Source organism: Mustelus asterias, chromosome 27 (assembly GCF_964213995.1).
Source record: "Mustelus asterias chromosome 27, sMusAst1.hap1.1, whole genome shotgun sequence".
In the NCBI taxonomy this organism is placed as follows: domain Eukaryota; kingdom Metazoa; phylum Chordata; class Chondrichthyes; order Carcharhiniformes; family Triakidae; genus Mustelus; species Mustelus asterias.
This window is the reverse complement of record NC_135827.1, coordinates 42795839-42816602: the sequence shown is the minus strand read 5'-3', so window position 1 is coordinate 42816602 and position 20764 is coordinate 42795839. Positions and strand designations below refer to the sequence as shown.

General features: G+C 50.8%; 1 protein-coding gene across 2 annotated transcripts in view; it reads right to left on the bottom strand.

Moving 5' to 3' along the window:
- LOC144479991 (myelin protein zero-like protein 2) overlaps positions 1–20764 on the bottom strand; it is a 279492-nt gene that overhangs the window by 247804 nt on the left and 10924 nt on the right. Inside the window, exons 3-5 of one of the 2 annotated variants that reach the window (XM_078199141.1) lie at positions 7916–8126; positions 2652–2808; positions 1979–2068 (exon numbers count right to left, since the gene is read on the bottom strand). In XM_078199141.1, coding sequence (XP_078055267.1) covers positions 1996–2068; positions 2652–2808; positions 7916–8126 — 441 coding nt within the window. In that variant the 3' untranslated portion in view covers positions 1979–1995. Of the gene's footprint in view, positions 1–1978; positions 2069–2646; positions 2809–7915; positions 8127–20764 lie in introns of both variants that reach the window. The other variant, XM_078199142.1, reaches the window with a different exon arrangement.

Genomic DNA, 20764 nt, shown 5'->3' with positions numbered 1-20764 from the left:
ACTTCAACAATGCAGCACTCCCTCAGTACTGACCCTCTGACAGTGCAGCACTCCCTCAGCACTGACCCTCCGACAGTGCGGCACTCCCTCAGTACTGACCCTCTGACAGTGCAACACTCCCTCAGCACTCACCCTCTGACAGTGCGGCACTCCCACAGCGCTGACCCTCTGACAGTGCTGACCCTCCGACAGTGCGGCACTCCCTCAGCACTGACCCTCCGACAGTGCGGCACTCCCTCAGTACTGACCCTCTGACAGTGCAACACTCCCTCAGCACTCACCCTCTGACAGTGCGGCACTCCCTCAGCACTGACCCTCCGACGGTGCAGCACTCCCTCAGCACTGACCCTCTGACGGTGCGGCACTCCCTCAGCACTGACCCTCTGACAGTGCGGCACTCCCTCAGCACTGACCCTCCGACAGTGCGGCACTCCCTCAGCACTGACCCTCTGACAGTGCGGCACTCCCTCAGCACTGACCCTCTGACAGTGCAGCACTCCCTCAGCACTGACCCTCTGACACTGCGGCACTCCCTCAGCACTGACCCTCCGACAGTGCGGCACTCCCTCAGCACTGACCCTCCGACAGTGCGGCACTCCCCTCAGCACTGACCCTCTGACAGTGCGGCACTCCCCTCAGCACTGACCCTCTGACAGTGCGGCACTCCCCTCAGCACTGACCCTCTGACAGTGCGGCACTCCCTCAGCACTGACTCTGACAGTGCGGCACTCCCTCAGCACTGACCCTCCGACAGTGTGGCACTCCCCTCAGCACTGACTCTCCGACAGTACGGCACTCCCCTCAGCACTGACCCTCTGACAGTGCGGCACTCCCTGAGTACTGACTCTCTGACAGTGTGGCACTCCCCTCAGCACTGACTCTCCGACAGTGCGGCACTCCCTCAGTACTGACCCTCTGACAGTGCGGCACTCCCTCAGTACTGACCCTCTGACAGTGCGGCACTCCCTCAGTACTGACCCTCTGACAGTGCGGCACTCCCTCAGCACTGTAATATCGTCGCGTCGCGAGTGTAATATCGTCACGAGTGTAATTTCGTCGCGAGTGTAATATCGTCACGAGTGTAATTTCGTCGCGAGTGTAATATCGTCACGAGTGTAATATCGTCACGAGTGTAAATTTCGTCGCGAGTGTAATATCGTCACGAGTGTAATTTCGTCACGAGTGTAATATCGTCGCGAGTGTAATTTCGTCGCGAGTGTAATATCGTCACGAGTGTAATTTCGTCGCGAGTGTAATATCGTCACGAGTGTAATTTCGTCGCGAGTGTAATATCGTCACGAGTGTAATTTCGTCACGAGTGTAATATCGTCACGAGTGTAATTTCGTCGCGAGTGTAATATCGTCACGAGTGTAATATCGTCACGAGTGTAATTTTCGTCGCGAGTGTAATATCGTCACGAGTGTAATTTCGTCACGAGTGTAATATCGTCACGAGTGTAATTTCATCACGAGTGTAATTTCGTCACGAGTGTAATATCGTCACGAGTGTAATTTCGTCACGAGTGTAATATCGTCACGAGTGTAATTTCGTCACGAGTGTAATATCGTCACGAGTGTAATTTCGTCGCGAGTGTAATATCGTCACGAGTGTAATTTCGTCGCGAGTGTAATATCGTCACGAGTGTAATATCGTCACGAGTGTAATATCGTCACGAGTGTAATATCGTCACGAGTGTAATATCGTCACGAGTGTAATTTCGTCGCGAGTGTAATATCGTCACGAGTGTAATATCGTCACGAGTGTAATATCGTCACGAGTGTAATTTCGTCGCGAGTGTAATTTTCGTCACGAGTGTAATTTCGTCGCGAGTGTAATATCGTCACGAGTGTAATATCGTCACGAGTGTAATTTCGTCACGAGTGTAATATCGTCACGAGTGCTGCCAATGAGCTACAGCTGCTGTGGCGACTGTCTCACATTGACAGGGATGTGATTTCTTTTTGCAGAATCAGGTACCTTTCTTCCTCAGTGTGTCAGGAAACTCCCGCTGACTCTGCCACTTCTGTCTGATTCACTGCTTCACTGTTTAATTTCTCCATCTCTGCACTGGAAAGATAAAGAGAGACATGTAGGTGAGAAAACTGAAGCTGAAACCGGACCGCCCCAGTATTCCAAGCCCCTCCTGGGCACTGGCATTTTCAGGGTTGGGGCATTGGTGTCTTGGTGTTTTGGGGGCTCTGGGTAAAGGGGCGGAAAGGTTCAGGAAGTCTGAGATGATGAGGTAAATCTGGAAACGGTGACTTCCTGTTGGCCAATGGGTTTAAATTCCAATCTGTGGCATGACAAGAGGGCCACGGCTCCGAGATTGGCAGAAATTCAGCCCCCGTTAGGGGCAGAGGGAGAGAGAGAGAGCGAGATAGGGAGTGAGAGAGAGAGAGCGAGATAGGGAGTGAGGGCCAAGGAGCAGAGAGAGAGAGTGAGAGAGAGAGTGAGAGAGAGAGTGAGAGAGAGAGTGAGAGAGAGAGAGAGAGGGCCATGGGGCAGAGAGAGAGAGGGGGTGATGGGAAGGGTAAGAGATGGGGCTGGGAGGAGGACAGCGATATCTCAGGTTTTAGAAGCTGGAAGGTGAAAAGCAGAAGCTAAATCACTCTGCAGCCCGCAGGGTCACTGGGAAAGCGGTGAACCTTACCCATTCCTGAATTCATATTCCGGTTCCACCTCCTCTTCCTCCATCTGCCTTTTCTTCCGCAGCAGCTGGACAATAACCACGACGGTAACGATAAGCACAACCGCAGCGGTGGCCCCGCCAATCACAATGCCCAGGATCAGCATCTCCGAGTAAGTGACTGCAGACAGGAGACAGAGTGAGTGCAAGACTCCCTGAGCAATACCCCCATCCGCACTGCACAGAAAGATCCCAGTCTGTACCGCTGGTCAGAGGGCGGCGAGCTGAGTCTGAGCATCACCCAGAGACCGGGTTAGAGAATGTGCAGATGTAACTGGCCGGGGGAGGGGGGAAGGGGGGAGGGGGGAAGGGAGGGGGGAGGGGAGGGGAGGGGAGGGGGGAGGGGGAAGGGAGGGGGGAGGGGGGAAGGGAGGGGGGAGGGGGGAAGGGAGGGGGGAGGGGGGGGAGGGGGGAGGGAGGGGGGAGGGGGGGAGGGGAGGGGGGAGGGAGGGGGACGGGGGAGGGAGGGGGGAGGGAGGGGGGAGGGGGGGAGGGGGGGAGGGAGGGGGAGGGGGGATTGGGTGTGGTGGGGGGATGGTGATAGGAGGGGGGCGGGGGGGAGAAGAGTGTGTGGGGGGGGGGAAGAGTGCAGGGTGGGGGTAGGGACACCGCAGGGAGGGGGAGGGAGAGTGCAGGGTGGGGGGAGGGGGAGTGCAGGGTGGGGGGAGGGGGAGTGCAGGGTGGGGGGAGGGGGAGTGCAGGGTGGGGGGAGGGGGAGTGCAGGGTGGGGGGAGGGGGAGTGCAGGGTGGGGGGAGGGGGAGTGCAGGGTGGGGGGAGGGGGAGTGCAGGGTGGGGGGAGGGGGAGTGCAGGGTGGGGGGAGGGGGAGTGCAGGGTGGGGGGAGGGGGAGTGCAGGGTGGGGGGAGGGGGAGTGCAGGGTGGGGGGAGGGGGAGTGCAGGGTGGGGCGAGGGGGCGTGCAGGGTGGGGGGAGGGGGAGTGCAGGGTGGGGGGAGGGGGAGTGCAGGGTGGGGGGAGGGGGAGTGCAGGGTGGGGGGAGGGGGAGTGCAGGGTGGGGGGAGGGGGAGTGCAGGGTGGGGGGACGGGGAGTGCAGGGTGGGGGGAGGGGGAGTGCAGGGTGGGGGAGAAGGGTGTGTGGGGGTGGGACAAGTTTCCGTTGGGTGGGTTGGTGCATGGCAGAGTGAGGCAGAGGCACTTTGGGCTGGAGCAGATTTGCAGATGAGTTTCTGGTTTTAATTCACTCTTTAAGTTCCCAAATAGAATGGGACCGAGTAGTGAAGGGGCTGTGAGCTCAGTGTTGCCCCGTGGCTTGGGACATATTTGTAACTGTCAACATCTGCAAACCAAGAGCAAACAATTCACTAACTTTGCTTCAAAGCTCAGTTCTGATCAGTCAGCAATTTATCCCCATCCCCGCCCCCAATTCCCCCCCCCAATCCCCCCCCTCAATCTCCCTCCCCCCCAATCTCCCCCCTACCAATCTCCCCCCCCCCATCCCCGCCCCAAATCCCCCCCCAATCCCCCCCCAATCCCCCTCCTAAATTTGATGAATATGGGTTTAAATTTGAGTGTCGCACTGTCAGAGGGTCAGTGCTGAGGGAGTGCTGCACTGTCAGAGGGTCGGTGCTGAGGGAGTGCCGCACTGTCAGAGGGTCAGTGCTGAGGGAGTGCTGCACTGTCAGAGGGTCAGTACTGAGGGAGTGCCGCACTGTCAGAGGGTCAGTGCTGAGGGAGTGCCGCACTGTCAGAGGGTCAGTACTGAGGGAGTGCCGCACTGTCAGTAGGTCAGTACTGAGGGAGTGCTGCACTGTCAGAGGGTCAGTACTGAGGGAGTGCCGCACTGTCAGAGGGTCAGTACTGAGGGAGTGCCGCACTGTCAGTAGGTCAGTGCTGAGGGAGTGCAGCACTGTCAGAGGGTCAGTACTGAGGGAGTGCCGCACTGTCAGAGGGCCAGTGCTGAGGGAGTGCTGCACTGTCAGTAGGTCAGTGCTGAGGGAGTGCCGCACTGTCAGAGGGTCAGTACTGAGGGAGTGCCGCACTGTCAGAGGGTCAGTACTGAGGGAGTGCAGCACTGTCAGAGGGTCAGTACTGAGGGAGTGCCGCACTGTCAGAGGGCCAGTACTGAGGGAGTGCCGCACTGTCAGAGGGTCAGTACTGAGGGAGTGCTGCACTGTCAGAGGGTCAGTGCTGAGGGAGTGCCGCACTGTCAGAGGGTCAGTACTGAGGGAGTGCCGCACTGTCAGAGGGTCAGTACTGAGGGAGTGTTGCACTGTCAGAGGGTCAGTACTGAGGGAGTGCCGCACTGTCAGAGGGTCAGTACTGAGGGAGTGCCGCACTGTCAGAGGGTCAGTACTGAGGGAGTGTTGCACTGTCAGAGGGTCAGTGCTGAGGGAGTGCCGCACTGTCAGAGGGTCAGTACTGAGGGAGTGCTGCACTGTCAGAGGGTCAGTACTGAGGGAGTGCCACACTGTCAGAGGGTCAGTACTGAGGGAGTGCTGCACTGTCAGAGGCTCAGTGCTGAGGGAGTGCCGCACTGTCAGAGGGTCAGTACTGAGTGAGTGCAGCACTGTCAGAGGGTCAGTACCGAGGGAGTGCCGCACTGTCAGAGGGTCAGTACTGAGGGAGTGCTGCACTGTCAGAGGATCAGTGCTGAGGGAGTGCCGCACTGTCAGAGGGTCAGTGCTGAGGGAGTGCTGCACTGTCAGAGGGTCAGTACTGAGGGAGTGCCGCACTGTCAGAGGGTCAGTACTGAGGGAGTGCTGCACTGTCAGAGGCTCAGTGCTGAGGAAGTGCTGCACTGTCAGAGGGTCAGTACTGTGGGTGCACATTTCCACTCCATCTAACGAAGGAGCAGCACTCCAAAAGCTAATGGTATTTGCTACCAAATAAACTTGTTGGACTTTAACCTGGTGTTGTTAAAACTCTTACTGTGAGTACCGCAGTGTCGGAGGGTCAGTACCGAGGGCGTGTTACACGGTCAGAGGGTCAGTACTGAGGGAGTGCTGCACCGTCAGAGGGTCAGTACTGAGGGAGTGCCACACTGTCAGAGGGTCGGTGCTGAGGGAATGCCGCACTGTCAGAGGGTCAGTGCTGAGGGAGTGCTGCACTGTCAGAGGGTCAGTACTGAGGGAGTGCTGCACTGTCAGAGGGTCAGTGCTGAGGGAGTGCCGCACTGTCAGAGGGTCAGTACTGAGGGAGTACCGCACTGTCAGAGGGTCAGTACTGAGGGAGTGCTGCACTGTCAGAGGCTCAGTGCTGAGGGAGTGCTGCACTGTCAGAGGGTCAGTACTGAGGGAGTGCCGCACTGTCAGAGGCTCAGTGCTGAGGGAGTGCTGCACTGTCAGAGGGTCAGTACTGAGGGAGTGCCGCACTGTCAGAGGGTCAGTACTGAGGGAGTGCCGCACGGTCAGAGGGTCAGTACAGAGGGAGTGCCACACTGTCAGAGGGTCAGTACTGAGGGTGTGCCGCACTCTTGCTGTGTGCCAATTACAAGATGCATTTCTGGCATTGCAACTGTGGTTAATTCATTGGATGAAAATCACTTTGGGCGATCGGGATATCGTGATAGGTGTTACCAAAACGTTCTGACTGTAACTCCTCTCGTCCCCAATCCATCGCCCCAATCCATTGCCCCAACCCCTGTCACCCCATCACCCCAATCATCACCCCAATCCATCGCCCCAACTCCCATCACCCCATTGTCCCAATCCATCGCCCCAACCCCGTCACCCCATCGCCCCAATCCATCGCCCCAACCCCCATTACCCCATTGCCCCAATCCATCACCCCAACCCCCATCACCCCATCGCCCCAATCCATCACCCCAAGCCCCATCACCCCATCTCCCCAATCCATCACCCCAAACCCCCAATGTTTGTACTATACATAAATGATTTGGAGGAAAATGTAACTGGATTGATTAGTAAGTTTGCGGATGACTCAAAGGTTGGTGGATTTGCGGATAGCGATGAGGACCATCAGAGGATACAGCAGTATATAGATCAGTTGGAGACTTGGGCGGAGAGATGGCAGATGGAGTTTAATCCAGACAAATGTGAGGTAATGTATTTTGGAAGGTCGAACACAGATAGGAAATATATAGTAAATTGCAGAACCCTTAAGAGTATTGATAGGCAGAGGGATCTGGGTGTACAGGTACACAGGTCACTGAAAGTGGCAATGCAGGTGGAGAAGGTAGTCAAGAAGGCATACGGCATGCTTGCCTTCATCGACCGGGGTATTGAGTTTAAAAATTGGCAAGTCATGTTGCAGCTTTATAGAACCTTAGTTAGACCGCACTTGGAATATAGTGTTCAATTCTGGTCGCCACACTACCAGAAGGATGTGGAGGCTTTGGAGAGGGTACAGAAAAGATTTACCAGGATGTTGCCTGGTATGGAGGGCATTAGCTATGAGGAGAGGTTGGATAAACTTGGTTTGTTTTCACTGGAGCGACGGAGGTTGAGGGGAGACCTGATAGAAGTCGACAAGATTGAGAGGCATGGACAGAGTGGATAGTCAGAAGCTTTTTCCCAGAGTGGAAGAGTCAATTACTAGGGGACACAGGTCTAAGGTGTGAGGGGCAAGGTTTAAAGGAGATGTACGAGGCAGATTTTTTACACAGAGGGTGGTGGGTGCCTGGAACCCGTTGCCGGGGGAGGTAGTGGAAGCAGATACGATAGTAACTTTTAAGGGGCGTTTTGACAAATACATGAATAGGATGGGAATAGAAGGATATGGTCCCTGGAAGGATAGAGGGTTTTAGTTAAGTCGGGCAGCATGGTCGGTGCAGGCTTGGAGGGCCAAAGGGCCTGTTCCTGCACTGTAATTTTCTTTGTTCTTTAATCCATCGCCCCAAACCATCGCCCCAACCCCCGTCACCCCATCGCCCCAACCCCCGTCACCCCATCGCCCCAATCCATCGCCCCAAGCCCCATCACCCCATCGCCCCAAGCTCCGTCACCCCAATCCATCGTCTCAATCCATCACCCCAACTCCCATCACCCCATCGCTCCAACTCCCGTCACCCCCATCGCCCCAATCCATTGCCCCAATCCATTGCCCCAAGCCTTGTCACCCCATCGCCCCAATCCATCACCCCAAGCACCATCACCCCATCGCCCCAATTCAACGTCTCAATCCATCGCCCCAACCCCCGTTACTCCATTGCCACAATCCATCACCCCAACTCCTGTCACCCCATCACCCCAACTCTCGTCACCCCATTGCCCCAAACCATCGCCCCAACCCCAGTCATCCCAACACGCACCTTTATGGACAACGCTGAGTTTAATTTCTCCAGAGACACCATCGATATCAGGCGGGTTCTTTACTGTACACAGGAAGGTTCCGTTATCTGTAAACTGCAGGTCACTGACAGTGATAGAACCATCCTTTCTCCAAATGTCTCCTGACCATGCTACCCGACCTCGAAACCGGCCATTGGAGGGAGGGAACGGCTCCTCATGATAATAAAAAACCTGAAAGGGCAGAAAGGGAGATGGTTTTCATTGGTTACCTGATCCAAACAGCCTCCTCTTTATCACAGTGTAGAGGGAGCTTTACTCTGTATCTAACCCCGTGCTGTACCTGTCCTGGGAGTGTTTGCTGGGGGACAGTGTAGAGGGAGCTTTACTCTGTATCTAACCCCGTGCTGTACCTGTCCTGGGAGTGTTTGATGGGGGACAGTGTAGAGGGAGCTTTACTCTGTATCTAACCACGTGCTGTACCTGTCCTGGGAGTGTTTGATGGGGGACTGTGTAGAGGGAAATTTACTCTGTATCTAACCCCGTGCTGTACCTGTCCTGGGAGTGTTTGATGGGGACAGTGTAATGGGACCTTTACTCTGTATCTAACCCCGTGCTGTACCTGACCTGGGAGTGTTTGATGGGGACAGTGTAGAGGGAACTTTACTCTGTATCTAACCCCGTGCTGTATCTGTCCTGGGAGTGTTTGATGGGGACAGTGTAGAGGGAGTTTTACTCTGTATCTAACCCCACGCTGTACCTGTCCTGGGAGTGTTTGATGGGGACAGTGAGGAGGGAGCTTTACTCTGTATCTAACCCCGTGCTGTACCTGTCCTGGGAGTGTTTGATGGGGACAGTGTAGAGGGAGCTTTACTCTGTATCTAACCCCGTGCTGTACCTGTCCTGGGAGTGTTTGATGGGGACAGTGTAGAGGGAGCTTTACTTTGTATCTAACCCCGTGCTGTACCTGTCCTGGGAGTGTTTGATGGGGGACAGTGTAGAGGGAAATTTACTCTGTATCTAACCCCGTGCTGTTCCTGTCCTGGGAGTGTTTGATGGGGACAGTGTAGAGGGAGCTTTACTCTGTATCTAACCCTGTGCTGTACCTGTCCTGGGAGTGTTTGATGGACATGATGTTGATATGCTGGCGTTGGACTGGGGTAAACACAGTAAGAGTTTTAATAACACCAGGTTAAAGTCCAACAGGTTTATTTGGTAGCAAATACCATTAGCTTTCGGAGCGCTGCTCCTTCGTCAGGTGGAGTGGAAATTTCCACTCCATCTGACGAAGGAGCAGCGCTCCGAAAGCTAATGTTGTTTGATGGGGGACAGTGTAGAGGGAGCTTTACTCTGTATCTAACCCCGTACTGTCCCTGTCCTGGGAGTATTTGATGGGGACAGTGTAGAGGGACCTTTACTCTGTATCTAACCCCATGCTGTACCTGTCCTGGGAGTGTTTGATGGAGATAGTGTAGAGGGAGCTTTACTCTGTATCTAACCCCGTGCTGCACCTGTCCTGGGAGTGTTTGATGGAGACAGTGTAGAGGGAACTTTACTCTGTATCTAACCCCGTGCTGCACTTGGCCTGGGAGTGTTTGATGGGGATAGTGTAGAGGGAGCTTTACTCTGTATCTAACCCTGTGCTGTAGCTGTCCTGGGAGTGTTTGATGGGGGACAGTGTAGAGGGAGCATTACTCTGTATCTAACCCCGTGCTGTATCTGTCCTGGGAGTGTTTGAATGGGACAGTGTAGAGGGAGCTTTACTCTGTATCTAACCCCATGCTGTACCTGTCCTGGGAGTGTTTGATGCGAGTCATGATGTGGAGATGCCGGCGTTGGACTGGGGTAAACACAGGAAGAAGTCTAACAACACCAGGTTAAAGTCCAACAGGTATATTTGGCAGCAAACGCCACTAGTCTGTAGAGGGAGCTTTACTCTGTATCTAACCTGTTCCTTGCCTCCCCTCTGTTGGAATCAGAGGGAGCTGAGAGCTTAACATCTGTCATAGGAAATTTTCTAGAGTCCATTGTCAAGGATTTCATAACTTGGCATTTGGATGTCAATGGTATAATCCGACAAAGTCAACATGGATTTACAAAAGGAAAATTATGCTTGATGAATCTATTGGAATTTTTTGAGGATGTCACGAGTAGAGTTGACCAAGGAGAACCAGTGGATGTGGTTTATTTAGACTTTCAGAAAGCTTTCAACAAGGTCTCACACATGGGATTGCAGGGAATGTCCTGAGATGGATAGAAAGCTGGTTAGCAGATAGGAAGCAAAGAGCTGACATAAATGGGTCTTTTTGATTGGCAGGCAGTGACTAGTGGGGTTCCGCAGGGATCTGTGCACGGACCCCAACTTTTAACAGTAGATGGGGCATAGACATTACAAGTCAGGTCAGAAAGTGACGTGAGACAAACAGACGCAGCTGATTGGCGAGGAAGTCCTGGTGGGTATTTCCAAATCTTATGAAATTGAAACTCATTGTTTATACAAGGATAGGGAATTATTTACTTTATTTCTTTTTTTAAAAAAATCATAAAAAGTTTTTTAATTTAAAGAATTTAGTCATGGCAGGAGAGCTCGAAGCTGTGGTTTGCTCTTCTTGCTCCATGTGGGAGGCTGGGCACATTTCCAGTGCCTGGGGCCAGCATGTGTGCAGGAAGTGTGTTTAGCTGAAGCTCTTGGAAGCTCGGGTTTCGGAGCTGGAATGGCAGCTGGGGACACTGTGGAACATCCGCGAGTCTGGGAGCATTGTGGATAGCATATTTAGGGAAGTGGTCACACCACAGCTGAAGGGACTTGAGGAAGGAAGAGAATGGGTGACCACCAGACAGTCCAAGAGATGTAGGCAGATAGTTCAGGAGTCCCCTGGGGTCTTGATCGCAAATCGGTATTTCATTTTGGAGGCTGATGAAGGCGCTGGTTCCTCCAGGGAGTGCAGACAGAGCCAAGCTTCTGGCACAAACAACCTGTCTGTACAGGGGAAGGGGGAAGAGAGACAGGGCAATAGTAATAGGGGATTCTATAGCCGGGGTACCGATAGGCGCTACTATGGCCATCAGTGTGACTCCAGGATGGTGTGTTGCCTCTCTGGTGCGAGGGTCTGGGATGTCACTGAATGGCGGCAGGGCATCCTGAAGGGGGAGGGGGAGGTCATGGTATGTGTTGGTACCAATGACACAGATAGAAAGAGGGATGACGTCTTGCATCAAGGAGTGAGGCAGTAGACTAAAATGCAAGACCTCTTGGGTTGTAATCTCGGGATTACTCCCAGTGCCACGTGCTAGTGAGCACAGAAATAGGAGGATAATGCAGATAAATGCGTGGCTTAAGAGTCGGTGCAGGAGGGAGGATTTTAGATTCCTGGGACCGTTTCTGGAGAAGGTGGGATCTGTACAAATGGGACGGTCTACATCTGAACCAGAGCGGGATTAACACCCTTGCTGGATGTTTTGCTAGTGCTGTTGGGAATTTAAACTAATTTGGCAGGAGGAGGGGACACAGACTGTTAGAATCAGGACACGGGATCATCCAGCAAAACAAACCAGTCAGAGGGAGTGCAGCTGTATTAAGTTTCAAGGGAGTGAGGCCAGGCTGGATGGCCTCTACTTTAACACCAGGAGAATTGCAGGTAAAACGGATGAGTTGAAGGCAACAGTTGACATGTGGAAGTGTGATATAGTGAGCATCACAGAAGGAAGGACACGATTAGCAACTCAACATTCCAGGATATAGAATCTTCCGGCGAGACAGGGGAGGGGGTAAAAGAGGAGGAGGCATTGCATTATTAGTTAAGGAGGCAGTTACTGCAGTAAGGAGAGATGATATCTTGGAGGGGGCATCAAATGAAGCTTTGTGGGTGGAGCTTAGGAATAAAAGAGGGACAGCTACATTGTTATGTGTTTATTATAGATCCCCAGATAGTCAGAGGGATATTGAGGAGCACATATGTGCTCAATTTGTGGAGGTGTGTAAAAACATAACAATAGGGTTATTATATTAGGTGATTTCAACTTTCCCAACATTAACCGGGATACACAGAGTGTTAAGGGCTTGGATGGAATAGGTTTCTTGAAATGTGAACAGGGGAACTTTTTAAATGAATATGTGCAGAGTTCAACAAGGGAGGGAGCTGTGCTGGACCTGATTCTGGGGAATGAAGCCGGGCAGGTGGTTGAGGTGGTGGTGGGGGAGCATTTTAGTGATAGCGATCACAACATGGTACAATTTTAGCTTGTTATGGACAAGGAAATAGACAAGCTGTTTTGGTGGCACAGTGGTTAGCACTGCTGCCTCACAGCGCCAGGGACCCAGGTTCGATTCCCGGCTTGGGTCACTGTCTGTGTGGAATTCACATGTTCTCCCTGTGTCTGCGTGGGTTTCTTCCCACAGTCTAAAGATTTGCGGGTTAGGTGGGTTGGCCATGCTAAATTGTCCATTAGTGGCAGGGGGACTAGCAGGGTAAATGCATGGGGTTATGGGGATAGGGCCTGGGTAGGATTGTGGTCGGTGCAGACTCAATGGGCCAAATGGCCTCCTTCTGCACTGTAGGATTCTATGATTCTAAAGAGTGCAGCAAAGGTTTACCAGAATGATCCCTGGGATAGCAGGCCTGTCATAAGAGGAGAGATTAAGTCGGTTAGGATTATATTCATTGGAGTTTAGAAGAAAGAGAGGGGATCTCTTAGAAACTCAAAATTCTAACAGGGTTAGACAGGGTAGATCCAGAAAGAATGTTCCCAATGGTGGGGGAGTCCAGAACTAGGGGTCATAGTTTGAGGATAAGGGGTAAACCTTTTCGAACTGAGGTGAGGAGAAATTTTTTCACCCAGAGAGTGGTGAATTTGTGGAATTCGCTGCCATGGAAAGTAGTTGAGGCCAAAACGTTGTCTGATTTCAAGAAGAAATTAGATATAGCTCTTGGAGCTGAAGGGATGAGTTCCCAGGAGCTGAGGCAGGACAGACAGAGAGACAGCCGGGTAACGGTAAGAGTATAAATACTTTACCCCGGGGATTCGCGGCCTACATTCCAGGTAACCGTAAGAGTATAAATACTTTACCCCGGGGATTCGCGGACTACATTCGGGTAACGGTAAGAGTATCAATACTTTACCCCGGGGATTCGCGGCCTACATTCCGGGTAACGGTAAGAGTATCAATACTTTACCCCGGGGATTCGCGGCCTACATTCCGGGTAACGGTAAGAGTATAAATACTTTACCCCGGGGATTCGCGGCCTACATTCCGGGTAACGGTCAGAGTATAAATACTTTACCCCGGGGATTTGCAGCCTACATTCCGGGTAACGGTCAGAGTATAAATACTTTACCCCGGGGACTCGCGGCCTACATTCCGGGTAACGGTAAGAGTATCAATACTTTACCCCGGGGATTCGCGGCCTACATTCCGGGTAACGGTAAGAGTATCAATACTTTACCCCGGGGACTCGCGGCCTACATTCCGGGTAACGGTAAGAATATCAATACTTTACCCCGGGGATTCGCGGCCTACATTCCGGGTAACGGTAAGAGTATCAATACTTTACCCTGGGGACTCGCGGCCTACATTCCAGGTGACAGTAAGAGTATAAATACTTTACCCCGGGGATTCGCGGCCTACATTCCGGGTGACGGTAAGAGTATAAATACTTTACCCCGGGGATTCGCGGCCTACATTCCGGGTGACGGTAAGAGTATAAATACTTTACCCCGGGGATTCGCGGCCTACATTCCGGGTAACGGTAAGAGTATAAATACTTTACCCCGGTGATTCGCGGCCTACATTCCGGGTAACGGTCAGAGTATAAATACTTTACCCCGGGGATTCGCGGCCTACATTCCGGCTAACGGTAAGAGTATAAATACTTTACCCCGGGGACTCGCGGCCTACATTCCGGGTAACCGTAAGAGTATAAATACTTTACCCCGGGGATTCGCGGCCTACATTCCAGGTAACGGTAAGAGTATAAATACTTTACCCCGGGGACTCGCGGCCTACATTCGGGTAACGGTAAGAGTATAAATACTTTACCCCGGGGACTCGCGGCCTACATTCCGGGTAACGGTAAGAGTATAAATACTTTACCCCGGGGATTCGCGGCCTGCATTCCGGGTAACGGTCAGAGTATAAATACTTTACCCCGGGGACTCGCGGCCTACATTCCGGGTGACGGTAAGAGTATAAATACTTTACCCCGGGGACTCGCGGCCTACATTCGGGTAACGGTAAGAGTATAAATACTTTACCCCGGGGACTCGCGGCCTACATTCGGGTAATGGTAAGAGTATAAATACTTTACCCCGGGGACTCGCGGCCTACATTCCGGGTAACGGTCAGAGTATAAATACTTTACCCCGGGGACTCGCGGCCTACATTCGGGTAACGGTAAGAGTATAAATACTTTACCCCGGGGACTCGCGGCCTACATTCCAGGTAACGGTAAGAGTATAAATACTTTACCCCGGGGATTCGCGGCCTGCATTCCGGGTAACGGTCAGAGTATAAATACTTTACCCCGGGGACTCGCGGCCTACATTCCGGGTAACGGTCAGAGTATAAATACTTTACCCCGGGGACTCGCGGCCTACATTCCGGGTAACGGTAAGAGTATAAATACTTTACCCCGGGGACACGCGGCCTACATTCCGGGTAACGGTCAGAGTATAAATACTTTACCCCGGGGACTCGCGGCCTACATTCCGGGTAACGGTCAGAGTATAAATACTTTACCCCGGTGATTCGCGGCCTACATTCCGGGTAACGGTAAGACTTTGTTTGTTTCATAATTTGGAAAAAATGGTCAAGTGATGTCACAGGAGACTGCGACCTGATTGGCTGGAAGGGAGTCTGGGCTAAATTTGAAAATCCATTCTGTATTACTGATATTAATTTGATTTCACATCTAGAGAGATAAATAATCAGTTTAAAAAACTAATTAAATACTGTAGGAGACTAGTGTGTTTAGCTATTAATATTTATAATGGAAATCTAGCACCAGGGACTGTACAGGTAATTATAAGCTAAATATTTAAGTGTTTTACTTATAAATAAATTAATGTCAGTCAGTGGGGTAAAGTGCTTTGTCTGTGAGATGTGGGAGATCCATGAAGCTTCCAACGTCTTGGATGACGACATCTGCAGGAAGTGCACCCAATTGCAGCTCCTTACAGACCACATGGATCGATTGGAGCAGCAGTTGAATGCACTTAGGAGCATTAAGGTGGTGGAAAGTGTCATCGACAGGAGCTTTCGAGACGTGATTACACCCAAGGTGCAGGCAGATAGATGGGTGACCGCTAGAAAGGGCAATGTAAGATGCAGCAAATCCATCATTTAGATGAACTCCATAGAATACACGGACATTATATTAAACCTGATACAACATGGCCAGTTTCAAGTGGAACAACAGACATTTTAAAGACAGTATTATTTTAAAAGGTTACATTCAAGCAAAATGGCTGCAAACCAGACATTGGAATATACAACACCACCAGACCATCCAAGGAGTGAACAAAAGGGGGCCATGAGTCATGGCGAAGCTATCTGACAAGATTATGCAGAGGGGTGTCGATAGCCCTGACCAACAACAGGAGAGACAATGGAAATGGTAACGAGTTTTACCCCAGCTATATAGAATAATGCCTCCACTATTTAGTAGTTCCAGGAAACCACCTTGGGACACTTAGCAGCCCATCAGACACCTCCTAAAACAGTTTGGGCTCTTTCTCATTGAAACGGATCAAATCAGTTTCATCCTGGAAGCACTTTGCGTCCCATTGTTCTGAAACTGACCAATGGGAGGAGTCAGCCAATTAGATTAAGGAAACTGCCTTTTAAAATAATATTGAGCTCTGGCCAAGAGGCCACACAAGGAGGAGAGGTCATTGACCTCATTGGCCAAGAGGCCACACAAGGAGGAGAGGTCATTGACCTCATTGGCCAAGAGGCCACACAAGGAGGAGAGGTCATTGACCTCATTGGCCAAGAGGACACACAAGGAGGAGAGGTCATTGACCTTTCAGCAGTTAACTCGGAAAGGAGTTCAGTGAGGTTCGGGGCAGGAGAGTTGTGAAGTCGGGAAGGAGTGAATTCAGGCGTCCAACCAGACAATTACTTTGTGGCAGAGGAAAGAACAAGGAAGATCCAGCAGCAAGGATTTTTACTTTTAAAACGATCGGAGGAGTGGTGAATATATTCTCTCAGAACATAAGAAATAGGAGCAGGAGTCGGCCATCTGGCCCCTCGAGCCTGCCCCGCCATTCAATAAGATCATGGCTGATCTGAAGTGGATCAGTTCCACTTACCCACCTGATCCCTACAACCCCTAATTCCCTTACCGATCAGGAATCCATCTATCCGTGATTTAAACATATTCAACGAGGTAGCCTCCACCACTTCAGTGGGCAGAGAATTTCAGAGATTCACCACCCTCTGAGAGAAGAAGTTCCTCCTCAACTCTGTCCTAAACTGACCCCCCTTTATTTTGAGGCTGTGCCCTCTAGTTCTAGTTTCCTTTCTAAGTGGAAAGAATCTCTCCACCTCTAACCTAACCAGCCCCTTCATTATCTTATAGGTCTCTATAAGATTCCCCCCTCAGCCTTCTAAATTCCAACGAGTACAAACCCAATCTGCTCAGTCTCTCCTCATAATCAACACCCCTCATCTCTGGTATCAACCTGGTGAACCTTCTCTGCACTCCCTCCAAGGCCAATATATCCTTCTGCAAATAAGGGGACCAATACTGCACACAGTATTCCAACTGCGGCCTCACCAATGCCCTGTACAGATGCAGCAAGACAGCTCTGCTTTTATATTCTATCCCCCTTGCGATATAGGCCACCATCCCATTTGCCTTCTTGATCACCTGTTGCACCTGCAGACTGGGTTTTTGCGTCTCATGCACAAGGACCCCCAGGTCCCTCTGCACAGCAGCATGTTGTAATTTTTTTCCCTTTAGATAATAATCCAATTTGCTATTATTTCCTCCAAAGTGAATAACCTCGCATTTGTCAACGTTATACTCCATCTGCCAGATTCTCGCCCACTCACTCAGCCTGTCCAAATCTCTCTGCAGACCTTCTACGCCCTCCACACGATTCACTTTTCACACTCAGCCTTCAGAAATTCCCCAGTTAGGTAGAGGTTGAGGAGGGGTCTAGGATTCTTCTCGTTTTTGTGTAAATTGTGTAAATCGTGTAATGCTAAGAATTTACGTTGTGCCGTTAGAGTTTTATTTCCATAGCATAGTATTCTAGTGTCTGTCTTTAATTGACTGAGTTTGGTTGGAGTTATTCTTGAATAAATTTTTAAATTAACTTTGACTAATCTCTCTCTCTCTCATTGTGCATATTGGTGAGTCACTAAAAGGCCAGAACATAATTTCGGGGTACAGAACCGTAAAGGGGCAGAGCACTTCGAAACTGCTCACTCAGAGGGGTCTACTGGTCAGGAACAAACAGTGGTCCCTCTCTCTCGTGAAGCTGTCCCAGCGCGACACTTCCGGGTTGTGGGGTGAACACCGGCAGGAGAGAGAAACCCACAGACTTGTCTGTGTGGAGTAAAAGGACCTTTACAGCAGGCAGTCAGTGCAGGAATCCTCTGTGGTCGTCCCCCTCTCTAACAGGTTTACTGTTTTGGATACTGTTGGGAGAGGGGATGGCCTATCAGGGGATAGCAGCAGCAGCAGCCAGAGCAGTGGCACTACGGCTGGTTCTGTTGTTAAGCAGGGAGGGACAAGGCGCAGAACAGCGAATAGTTTTAGGGGACTCTATAGTCAGGGGTGCGGACAGGCGTTTCTGTGGATGGGAAAGAGACTCCAGGGTGGTATGTTGCCTCCCTGGTGCCAGGGCGAAGGATGTCTCTGAATGGGCATGGAACATTCTGAAAGGGGAGGGCGAACAGCCAGAGATTGTAGTACACATTGGTACTAATGACATAGGCAGGAAGAGTGACAGGATCCTGCAAGGGGAGTTCAGAGAGTTAGGTAGTAAGTTAAAAAGCAGGACCTCTAGGGTTGTAATCTTAGGATTACTCCCTGTGCCATGTGCCAGAGAGGCTAGGAATAGGAAAATCCTGCAACTAAACATGTGGCTAAACAGCTGGTGTAGGAGGGAAGGTTTCAGATATCTGAACCATTGGGGTCTCTTCCGGGGCAGGTGGGACGTGTACAAGAGGGACAGGTTGCATCTGGAGGGGCACTAATATTCTGGCTGGGAGGTTTGCTAGAGTCACTTGGGAGGGTTTAAACTATTACGGCAGGGGGGTGGGAACCAGAGCAGCAGGTCAGCAGGAGAAATAACTGAGGGAGAGCTACAGACTAAGGCCAGTAAAATTAAGAGGAAGAGCAGGCAGGGACTGGTGGTCTGAAGTGTATTTGTTTCAATGTGAGGAGTGTAACAGGTAAGGCAGATGAACTTAGAGCTTGGATTAGTACTTGGAACTATGATGTTGTTGCCATTACAGAGACTTGGTTAAGGGAAGGACAGGATTGGCAGCTTAACATTCCAGGATACAGATGTTTCAGGCAGGATAGACGGGGATGTAAAAGGACTGGGGGAGTTGCATTACTGGTTAAGGAGACTATGTTAAGGAGACTATCACAGCTGTACTGAGGGAGGACACCTCGGAGGGTTCAGGGAGCGAGGCAATATGGGTAGAGCTCAGGAACAGGAAGGGTGCAGTCACAATGTTGGGGGTTTATTACAGGCCTCCCAACACCAGCGGGAGATAGAGGAGCAGACATGCAGACAGATATTGGAAAGATGCAAAAATGGTTGTTGTGGTGGGTGACTTTAACTTTCCCTATATTGACTGGGACTCACTTATTGCCAGGGGCTTGGATGGGACAGAATTTGTAAGGAGCATCCAGGAGGGTTTCTTGAAACAGTATGTAAATAGCCCAACTTGGGAAGGAGCCATATTAGACCTGGTATTGGGGAATGAGACCAGCCAGGTGATTGGAGTTTCAGTAGGAGAGCATTTCGGGAACAGTGATCATAATTCTGTAAGTTTTAAGGTGCTTGTGGATAAGGACAAGAGTGGTCTTCAGGCAAAGTGTTAAATTGGGAGAAGACTAACTACAACAACTTTAGGCAGGATCTGGAGAGTGTAGATTGGGGGAGGCTGTTTGAGGGTAAATCAACATCCGACATGTGGAAGTCTTTCCAATGTCAGTTGATTGGAATTCAGGACCGACATGTACCTGTGAGGATGGAGGATAAACGTGGCAAGTATCGGGAACCCTGGATAACGAGGGATATTATGAGCCTTGTCAAAAAGAAAGAAGCATTTGTAAGGTCTAAAAGGCTTAGGACAGATGAAGCCTTTGAAGAATATAAAGAATGTAGGAAGGAACTCAAGAAAGGAGTTAGGAGGGCTAAAAGGGGTCATGAAAAGTCCTGGGCAAATAGGTTTAAGGAAAATCCTCAGGCATTTTATACGTATGTAAAGAGCAAGAGGATACTTAGGGAAAGGGTTGGTTCACTCAAGGATAGTTGAGGGAATTTATGCATGGAACCAGTGGAAAGGGCGAGATACTAAATGAATACTTTGCCTCAGTGTTCACCAAAGAGAGGGACTTGATGGATGAGGAGCCTGGGGAAGGGTGCGTGGATATTCTGGGTCATGTCGACATCAAAAAGGAGGTAGTATTGGGCGTCTTAAAAAGCATGAAAGTAGATAAGTCCCCAGGGCCTGATGGGATCTACCCCAGAATACGGAGGGAGGCAAGGGCAGAAATTGCTGGGGCCTTGACAGAAATCTTTGTCTCCTCATTGGCTACAGGTGAAGTTCCAGAGGACTGGAGGATAGCCAATGTTGTTCCATTGTTTAAGAAGGGCAGCAGGGATAATCCAGGAAATTATAGGCCAGTGAGCCTTACGTCAGTGGTAGGGAAATTATTGGAAAAGATTCTTAGGGACAGGATTTACTCACATTTGGAAACAAATGGATTTATTAGTGACAGACAGCATGGTTTTGTGAAGGGGAGGCCATGCCTCATTAACTTGAGTTTTTCGAGGAAGTGACAAAGATGATAGATGAGGGAAAGGCAGTGCATGTTGTACACATGGACTTCAGTGAAGCCTTTGACAAGGTACCTCATGGTAGACTAGTATGAAAGGTGAAGTCACAAGGGATCAGAGGAGAACTGGCAAGATGGATACAGAACTGGCTTGGCCATAGAAGACAGAGGGTAGCAGTAGAGGGTGCTTTTCTGAATGGAAGGCTGTGACTTGCGGTGTTCCACAGGGATCAGTTCTGGGACCTTTGTTGTTCGTAGTATATATAAATGATTTGGAGGAAAATGTAGCTGGTCGGATTAATAAGTTCGCAGACGACTCAAAAATTGGTGGAGTTGCGGATAGAGAAGAGGATTGTCAGGGGATACAGCAAGATATAGACTGGCTGGAGACTTGGGCAGGGAAATGGCAGATGGAGTTTAATCCAGACAAGTGTGAGGTCATGCATTTTGGAAGGTCCAATGCATGTAGGAATTATACAGTAAATGGTAGAACCCTTAGGAATATTGACAGGCAGAGGGATCTGGGTGTACATGTCCACCGATCACTGAAAGTGGCAACGCAGGTGGAGAAGGTAGTCAAGATGACATACGGCCTTCACCGGTCGGGGCATTGAGTATAAAAATTAGCAGGTCATTCTGCAGTGTACAGAACCTTAGTTAGGCTTCATTTAGAATATTATGTACAATTCTGGTTGCCACACTACCAGAATACCTAGGGGAATTTCACAGTAACTTCATTGCAGTGTTAATGTAAGCCTTACTTGTGACTAAAAAAAAACTTTTAAAAGAAGGATTTGAATGCTCTGGAGAGGGTAAAGAAGAGGTTTACTAGGGTGCTGCCTGGTC